Source organism: Borostomias antarcticus, assembly GCF_949987555.1.
Source record: "Borostomias antarcticus genome assembly, chromosome: 9".
Classification (NCBI taxonomy): domain Eukaryota; kingdom Metazoa; phylum Chordata; class Actinopteri; order Stomiiformes; family Stomiidae; genus Borostomias; species Borostomias antarcticus.
This window is the reverse complement of record NC_140242.1, coordinates 19,496,967-19,506,966: the sequence shown is the minus strand read 5'-3', so window position 1 is coordinate 19,506,966 and position 10,000 is coordinate 19,496,967. Positions and strand designations below refer to the sequence as shown.

The window sequence follows — 10,000 nt, the reverse complement described above, 5'->3', positions numbered from 1 at the left end:
GTGTCCTGTTCTGCTTCTCTGTGCACTAATCAGGTATGACATCACCGTCTTACCGTACGCTCTGTAAGACCCACGCCAGAGAGCGCGCTCCATTAGACCGGGGGGGGGGGGGGGGGGGGTAGCCTACAGTAGGCCAGTCATAGATGGATCATGAAAAAATGGGCCCCTGGGTCTGGACGTTTAGAGGGCCACCCATCCCCACCAGCTCCCCCCACAACACTGTTGTTCTCAGTTTGTTTTCTTTCTAAAAAACTGGAAATGTGAGGAACCTGCTGTAAAGCATCTGACTGCCTTGACTCTTTTTCTTTTCAGATCTTTCGTTTTGCTGCTCCGTATGTGACGGTGTTCCATTTTACATGTACGGTTCTTTGTCAAGATCAAACAGATTGAACCGATTGACCTTGTGACCTGCACCTGTGTGATCTGTCTCGAGTTCACAAACTTTAATAGTGCCCTCTATAGACTAGTTTTATAGCCTACTTGTTTATCTATGAAAAGGTAGCCACCATTCCCATCATTAGATTAACGAGTAGGCTATAGAAAATATGTAGCCCACACAAGCTTCTCTCTTTTTTTAAAAGACGTGGGCCCCTATAAACTGTTCAAAATATTAATGTTTTTTTATGTTTGTCTAAGGATTCTCACCCTAAATTTCTATCGGTGTCCCTGCAACAAGAAATGCAAAGGGCCCCCTGAGGTCTTGGGCCCCTGGGCCTGGGCCTGGTAGGCCCGTTCGGTAATATGCTTTTGAGGCCAGTGGTCAGAGCATCTGAACAGTTAGTGACCGAAAGATAGCCGGTCTGAGACCAGGCGCTCACTAGTTCCGTATTGCGAGTCACTTTGGATAAAAAGCATTTGTTAAATGCTTGAGACGTAGGCTAAATAACCACGCAGAGCGGCGTGTGGTTATAGTTGCCTGTAGCGTGTGGTTAGCGTAGCGGTAGGAGGCTACGTGGACCAATCTGCATGCGTTTTTCATTGCTTTTATTCAACACTGTGCAGGTTTAGTGGAAACTCTCAATTCTGAGCGATGTTGGGAAATGTTGTGTGTGCATGTGCGTGTGGATACCCCCAGAATACATCAGGGTTTTCCAGGTGAGGCCTATGGAACTATGCAGGACTGAGCTGGTCAGCCAGGTGAGATGAAGAGAGAGCCAGACAGACAGAGAGAGAAATAAGAGACGGAGGCTTGGTGTACTTGGTGGTAATGCCAGCCAGACATGTTTATTAATGAGAGATCAGACCTACTGAAGGCTGGCAGCGTCATAGACAGGTACTGTATAGGGCAGGAATGCTCTGAGACTGGTCAGCTGACCATTACCTTCTGGAAAACACATTTAGACACATTACAGCCATCGCACACGTCAGCGCTCCGCATTTCCCCCCTGCTTCACAAGCCAAACCCCCCCCCCACCCCCCCACCTGCACACACCCCTCCCCCTGGTCATCCCCAACACACTCCCGCCTGTCAGGAGGTTCTTCCTCTGTGGCGGAGCATTCATTCAGTTAATTCAGCCGTCAACATATGACGTCACATCCTGTTTCCTGTTGAGTTTGAGCGCCTGACAACACAGAACCCTCCCGACGTCGACCGACATCCATCTCTTCTTTAGAGTGCGTCTAAGCACAGCCTTGTCTCAACACACTGTCACACGACACACGCGCATACACAAACACACACATGCACACAAACACACGCACACACAGCGCAGCTAAAGGAACATGTCGTTCGTGCAAAGATATGGAAAAAAAAGAAAAAAAATAATTATGAACAAATACAATACAAACGGGAACAGCTACAAAAAAAAACTACATTCAGCTACGACTGATGGAAAAACGTGACAATGATGGATCCCAAATAAACGTGCAATAGTGCAATTTCTCAGTTGAGAGTTGTGTTGGTCTCTCCAGGTTGGTCTCTCCAGGTCGGGAGTCTGAAGCAGCACAACCACCCGTCTGTTTCAGTGGCGGCCCCGCCTCCGCAGCACCTGGTCCCATCGCTGGAAACACACACACACACACACACAGGCAAACACACACACAGGAAAACACACACACAGGAGAACACAGACACACACAGGCAAACACACACACACACAGGAAAACACAGACACGCACACACACAGGCAAACACACACACACAAGCCAACATACACACACAGGAAAACACAGACACGCATACACACACACACACACACACACACGAACACATACGCAACGCACACCCACACGCATAGCATGTCAATTCCGAGTTGACTGGAAACAAACCAGACTGTACTCTCCAATCTGTGCGTCGCACGCCAGGTCAGGTCGATTTGGCCGTGTGGTTTAAACGCAGACTCTGACACTGGCGCCATTGTCTCCATCACACCCTGACGTCAGCTGCTATTGGCTGCTGAGACTGAGGGGGAAGAGGCTCTCTCTGGGCGGGTAGAGCCCCTCCTCACCCCCCTCTCCACCAAACACAGGGTTACGGGAGGTTGGGTGAACTGTCACTTTATCAAGTAAGAGTTCATTCCCTAGGGATCTGCTGTTTCTAGATCCCATCTACTCAGGCGGACAGAAAGCTCTGCAGACACAACTAAAAGAGGTGGTTTTGGAGTAACTTAGTTAGCTCTAGGGCTGCCCGACGTTTCGTTTCAGCGTTGGCATCGCGACGTACACGCGTGCAATAGTCATCGCGGGACGTACTCGCACACATCTCATTTCCCATGACTAATCTGCAAGAGAAGTCTGATACAACTATTTACTCTGATTTAAGGGCTCTTGGATACAAAGAGTTTGTTACGAGAGTGACAAAAAAAATATTGCAATGTCAGTTTTTTCCAATATTACGCAGCCCTAGTTAGCTCTACTGATCTCTCCATGTGTGCTCCCCCATCTAGAGTACCCCCCCCCCTCATCTAGAGAGCCCCCCCCTCATCTAGAGAGCCCCCCCCATCTAGAGCGAGCCCCCCCTGTGTGTCTGAGACCTCTCGCAGCCCTAGTTAGCTCTACTGTTCTCTCCATGTGTGCTCCCCCATCTAGAGTACCCCCCCCTCATCTAGAGTGCCCCCCCCCATCTAGAGCGAGCCCCCCCTGTGTGTCTGAGATCTCTCAGACCAGCTCACCTTGACTTTACGGCCCATCCTGTCCTTCCACTTCTGGGCGATGGAGCCTTCAATCAGCAGCAGCCTGCAGGACGGCCCCACGCGCGCACACACACACACACACACACACACACACACACACACACACATTTGTGGGAATGACAGACAGCAGACAGACACAAAGACAATTTCAATTTTTTCCATGGAGACATTGCCCACCCAACTACAAAAGCAGGGAAAAGCAAAAATTGACCCATAACAGATCTTTTCGACGTGAAAGACTGTGCAGGTAGGGCTGGCATCGCTCCTCTCCTCGAAAGTGAGTAATTATCCATCTTATCTACTGGACTACGGTATATGGGAGCGGCAGACAGACATATATATGAATAAGAGTTCAGTTAGAGGTGTGTGTGGGTGTGTGTGCTCGTGCGGTCCTCACCGTGATCTCTCCTCATTCTCGTAGCCCATGATGATGTACTCCTCGTTGGCGGCGAGCGGGGGGCAGAGGCATCCGGAGTTGTAGTGGAGGGTGACCGTGTCCCGGGGGATGTTGACCAGGGACGACTTGAGAACGTCTTTCACCTCCACGATGGCGCTCAGGTCGTGGTTCCTGCTGCGGATCTCCTTCACGCGCGCGCGAATCACTGGGGGAGTCGCACGGGGAAAGAATCGCTTCAGCGGGACTCGTTCTCAAACCGTTTATGACAGTTTCAATCATTCATTTGTGGCCTGTTGATTCATTTACCACTTGATGATTCGTTTAGGACATTAAGTCTGAAATGTGGCAATAAAACGAATTGTGATTTTGATTCTGAATTTGACTGCATGTGAAGCATAAAGAGCTTCATGATATCCACCATACCATGATGGTAAGAACACTCTCACCCACTCACACACCCACTCACTGTCATCCTGCTCTCATCCCTCTCTTTCTCTCATCCCTCTCTCATTCCTCTCTCTCTCATCCCCCTCTCATTCCTCTCTCTCTCTCATCCCCCTCTCTCTCTCATCCCTCTCTCTCTCATCCCTCTCTTGTTCTCTCCTCCTTAGACACACAAACTTGTGGACTTTGACAGACACTCCCAGACCAGACTCATATCATGAAGGGAGTCAAACTCACCATAGTTGTAGTTATTCTTTAAGTAGGTCTTGAGAGCAAATCTGACTGACTTGCACTTGCAGCGATCTGAAACAGCAAAATAACACTCTGGTGAGAACAACAGCGAATCAAACAAACTCATTAAATCCATCACATTAAAAAAACACATATGAGAGCATTAATTCTGATAATTAATTGATGGCCTCAGACTGTCTAACCACACCTTGGGACAACAGGAGTCTTGTCTAGAGCCTTAGTCTAATCCAAATTGAACTGAGCTGAACTGAACTGATTGAACTTCCAAATGCCATTCTCTTACCTCCGTTACTTCCTTTACAGTGGACGTTGTGGGAGTCCATGGGGAAGTCTGGGGTCGATTCTGCATAGAACGACAGGCAATGAGTTACAATCAACCGTATCAACGCGATAAACTACCCAGGTTCGGGCCTGTCAGTTTACAGGCGGGTAATAAAGAAACCTCCGTCGCAGGCAGCCTAATAAAGCCTGCGGGAGTCTGTCTCACCTGGTGAGCACTTGGACGGGTCCTGGTAGTAGGGGTTGTCTGGGGAAGAGAGAGGAGAGGTTTACGCTAACAATACAAATCAGTCGGCTGTTAAAGATAATACTGGAGGAATAGAATATAAAACAATCAGCTGTGAAAGATAATACTGCAGAAATAGACTCATCAAAATCATCATCATCCTACCAGGTCCCTCTGCCTTAACGATGGCCTCGGGGGAGATGCACACCCCCCGATCGTACACCGGTAACTCCTCGCAGGCCAAACTCTCGGGCCAGGTATGGTTGTACCGCTTCATGACGGGCTCGCAGCCGCACTTGGCCCGCTCGCACACGGACTTGCACGGCTTGATGGGGTCGTGCTGGAAGTCTATGGTGCAGATGGGGGCGTACATGGCGCACAGAAAGAAGAGCAGGTCCGGGCTACACCCGGTGCCCAGCAGCCCCTCGAACTGCTCGATGGCCAGGACTGCGTTAGCCTGCGTGCTGTGGTGGAGGTGGTTGGGCATCTTGGTCATGTTCCACGGCATGGACCGGCACAGCGGGATGCGGATGGGCTCGCACGCCGCGGCCGAGGCGCGGGGTACCCCGAACAGACAGGTAAAGGCGATGAGGGAAACGTAGAGCTCGCGAGAAAACATCCTCGGTTTAGATTCGTAACAGGTGTTTTGAGAAACGGCAGAATTCTGGGCTCGGTGCTGACACCTGGTTATAAAACTGACATGAAGCAGCAACTCAATGCGCAAACGTAAAACAGAACGCCGCTGCGTAAAGTTGGAGTCAATCTACCCAAACAAGTAAAAACTTTGCGTCACGTTGAAAGACTGAAAGAGAAACTCATCGTTTGAGTCAAAAACGTATATGTATGAAATTCCGGCGCTGTAGATTCCTACAAGTTTTCCCCTGATTCGCTTGTTACTCCACTGGCGCGCGTGTTCTCATTGTGGACGGAGCGGATGGGATGGTGGCTCGAGCCCTTCTCCGGTTTGCGCTGCAGTGGTTGCTCGCCGCTCGCGGGAGTGACCTCACTCTGCGGGACCTGCTTTTTTTCTTTCCTACTCGTGCACGTTCCCCCTCCAGCCTCGTGCACGTCCCCCCCACCAGCTCGACCCTCCTCTCTGAGCAGGCTGGACTGCCAGTAGATCTACATTAGCCTACACACTCTCCTCAGCTTTCTCTACGAAAGGGCACATGTAGCCCCCAGATAAAATAAATAAAGCGGTTTTTGAAATCCCGAAAGTGCCGAGAGAATCATCGGGCAACATTTACCAGGCCAGAAGCCAGAGTTCCTCCATATTGGGGTAGGGCTCCAGGTGTAGAGCGCTGCTCATTAGCGGGTCGTTAGTGAGCAGATAAGACAGGTGTGAAGCGATGTCGACACAGTGGCCAGGACCCAATGAGCTTGTGGAGGAATAAAGCCCTTTGTTTATGGACAGAGTGACTGGGGGCTGGGGGATGCTGGGGCAAAGAGAGTATCAGAGGTGGCTTGGAACCACCCTGTCATAGCGATGTAGCCTAAATGCGTTCTTGGTCTATTGATTTATTATTATTAATAATATAATTTATTATATTAATAATAATAACACTTACAGGGCCTTGAGGGGTCTTTATTTTGCCACACAGCAAGTGACACACACAGACGTTAGTGAGCGGCGACACACACAACACACACACACACATACACGTCTTCAGTGGTCGCCGGTGGAATTTGTCCTCTGCATTTGACCCATCCAAGTTGTCCTCCAGGGGCAGTGGGCAGCCTCGTCAGTGGCGCCCGGGGACCAAGTCCAAGTGCTCAGACCAGGTCAGGGACAGGGCTGAAGAGCGCTCTGTTCTTCTGCATGTTTTTCGTATTAGGTTTCTTGAGAGGAAACCCTTGTGAACACAGGGAGAATGTGGTTGATATAGTTTGGGCTTAGGTACAGGAAACACTGATCCTTGGCCTCTCCTACCGCTGCTGGGTTCCAACCCAGGTCACCCACATCAAAGGTCGACCCATGAGTGGTGGGCAGCGCCTCTCCCTGGGCACCGCCCACACGTACTGCACTGGTGTGTGTCTTTGAGTGTGTGTGTGTGTGTGTGCGCGTGTGTGTGTGATGTCACTGGGAAGTGCAGAAGTATTCCTGGGAGACTGACCTCCTTACCAATATTTAGACAGTTAAAAACAGCTAGAAAAATGTTACCCAGAGTGCTGTGGGCCACATACCAGAACACACAGCTCAAGTCCACTCGCAGGTCCAGCCCTACCGGTTCTGAATAGATGGGTTCTGCCAGACTCCACCCAGCACCACCGCTGAATCCAACTCAGCCAACAGCCCAAACAGTATTGTACTCTTTCTTCAGTAAAGTCTTTGTGAGGAGTCCCAGTAAAGTCACCTAGAGTCACCAAAACTGCCACGAAAAAGTGATTAATTTTAACAGAGTGAGTAAGAGAGATTAATACACACACGTAACATGTTAGGTTTGTGTAAGAGATTTGTGAGCACTTTGCTGAACATAAAAACATTTATTATTATGCCCGTGGGGTCTCAATGGAATAACTGAGCCATCTAGACAAGATGAACATCAAGACCTAAAAAATCAATCCACGCTCAGTACAAATATTACCATCTGGTGCTCTTCCATAATATTTAGTTACCAGTCATTCAGAGACCAAAGCAACGAACGATGCTGTGGTTTCCATAGCTTGGCAGGGGATTCAAAGGCGCATCGAGTCTCATGGACCTACATAATGAGGGCCAGACCAAAGAAAGAACAGCCCGTGACATTCTCTCAATACCCAACAACAACTTTCTCACATTGAGATTCGTTTGATTCGACTCCTCTTTTCCATGATGTGTTTTTAGATGGTTACTGTAATCCCCCTTCTCTCCCTCTATCACCACGCCACCTTCTCACAGCTTATTGGAGGAGGGTGCCTGAGGCCCCTTCCCTTAAAGCGTCTCATCCAATGCGGGTGGAGATGGAAGCGAAGGGGAGACAGGACTCTGAAGGAGGGGGGGGGGGCAGAACTAAGCTGAGGAACTTAGAAACCGATGAACCAGGTTCTTGCACAATCTGTTAGAACAACAGAGAACTGGCCAGCAACAATCAGTGTGAGAACAGGAAAACCGAGTTTAATCCCAAACTGTTCTCCTGGCCTCCCTCTGGTATCCTGACCAGTGTGTGTGTGTGTGAGCGAGAGGCGTGTGTAGGGGCTGGACAAATATATGACTCTTGCTTTCCATTACCCAGAATCCATTTGGGCCTCCTGAAGATTAGGCTTCAAAGGCATCGGTCAATGAACATCTCTGGACACATAACATCACACACACACACACTCACAGACACAGACACACACACACACACACACACACACACACACACACACACACACACACAATCTCTCTCTCTCTCTCTCTCTCTCTATGTTTTACACACACACACACGCACACACTCACACACACTCACTCTCACACGTGCACTTCTAAGGATGCCTGACCCCTGTCATGTCCAGTCAAAACGGTGGAGTACCAGTGGAATAATGCCGCATTCCAGATAGGATTTTGAGCCCGTAAGTTACGACTTCAAGTCACGACTCACGACTTCATAGCGTTCCAGGCAAACTGTCTGAATGCGTGGCATTCTGGATAAATGTAAACAAGCTGATATGGTAAAAGCTTGAGATTTGGCACATTGTCAGACCTGGCAAGCTAAACATTGTATGCCTAATTTCGCTATGCTAAGAAATTGTACGTTACATCATCGACTTTTTGCCGTTTGCATGGTCACGTTCAGGTTTACCTTAATGTTAGCTAGCTAGCACTAGCTATCTCTTGTCAACATATTTGGGCATCATTACATACACATAGCAGATTGTAGTGCATAATCATTTGTATTATTTTGATTACAACGTACAAATTTACTTTACGTTGCCCTAAAGTTATCTTGGTCGCCATACCCATGGGGGCTGCCATCTTGCTTAGAGGGCTGTGTGACGTCAGAGAGCTCAACTACATCGATCTGGTACGAGTTCACGGGTGGGAAGTTACGGGTTTGACTGCCATTCCAGTGCATTTTCACGTGTAGAAGGTCGGAAAAACATGAGTTACGGGTTGCCTGGAACGCGCCATAGGTTTAGTTGTCTCTCCAGTTATGCTAACTCTGCTAACCATGCTCACTCCAGAGCCATTAGATCAACCACTCAGTTATAAACTACCGTAGCTGACCCACCTGTCAGGCTGCTATAGGGTAAACCATAAACTGCCAATCTGACTGTATTAAAGTGTGTGTATGTGTGTGTGTGTGTGTGTGATTGTGTGCGTGCGTGTGTGCGTGTGTGTGTGTGTGTATGTGTGTGTGTGTGTGTGTGTGTGGTGTGCAGGCATTACAGCATTCTTTAATCAATGCGGCCTCCTAACTGAATCAGTGGGTGGTTAGGTTTGATATGTGGCAGAGTAAATCTCTCCTGTGCTGTGTGTGTGTGTGTGTGTGTGTGTGTGCGCGCCCGCGGGTGTGTGTGTGTGTGTGTGTGTGTGCCTTTGTGAGGCCTGTACTGTATGTCTAGGAGAGTTATGAGTGGATGACTCACCAGAAGCAGCAGCTCCACTGATTACCTGAAGTCAGGAGGTAGTTTATAAGAGGGTAGAGGCTGAGTGAGGCTAGAGGAGGCTGGAGGAGACAAAAGGCTGAGAGAGGTTAGAGGCTAGGGGAGACTGGGGGAGACGAGAGAAGTCTGGGGGAGATTTGAGGTGTCTAGAGGCTGGGGAAGACTGGGACGGACTGGGAAAAATTAGAGGCCGGGGGCAGCTATAGGAGGCCGGGGAGGATGGAGGAGGTTGGGATGAGCATAGCAGAGAAGGAAGCCAATAGACGCTAAAGGCTGGCTGAAATGAGAGGCTGGGAGACATTTGGGGCGAGAGGCTAGAGGAGGCTTGGGGAGCGTAGAGGCTGATAGAGGTTAGAGGCTAGAGGACGCTTGGGGAGCATAGAGGCTGGTGGAGACGAGGATGGGGGGGGGGGGGGGGGTTAGGGGTTAGAGGAGGGGGTAGACGAGCGCTGGACGGTAGCTGAGGCCTGGGGGGGGGGGACAACGGCCTGGGGGAGCCTAGTGGACGCTAGCGGATCTGGGGATAAAAGTGTGGATGTTAGGGTGTCTCTTTCCCTCCTCCTAGTTGCACACTGGCCCAGTGTCCCGGGTCTCCTGGCCCCCGGGGGAGGCCCTCCACCTCCCACACAGCTGACACGGCTGGCCAGGCGCTCTCCGGGATCCAGGGACTTTCCATATTTCTCTCACCAGGCCTTCCTTTGTAAC

At 49.9% G+C, this 10,000-nt stretch overlaps 1 protein-coding gene across 1 annotated transcript; it reads right to left on the bottom strand.

Annotated features, from left to right (window-relative positions):
* Positions 1–1,961: 1,961 nt before the first annotated feature.
* Positions 1,962–5,348, bottom strand: frzb (frizzled related protein; the record flags this gene model as incomplete). Its single annotated transcript, XM_084442885.1, has 7 exons — positions 1,962–2,000; positions 3,111–3,174; positions 3,529–3,733; positions 4,210–4,275; positions 4,508–4,567; positions 4,712–4,750; positions 4,895–5,348. 7 exons carry the CDS (start codon positions 5,346–5,348, stop codon positions 1,962–1,964), a joined length of 927 nt encoding a protein of 308 aa, XP_084299011.1.
* Positions 5,349–10,000: the final 4,652 nt, after the last annotated feature.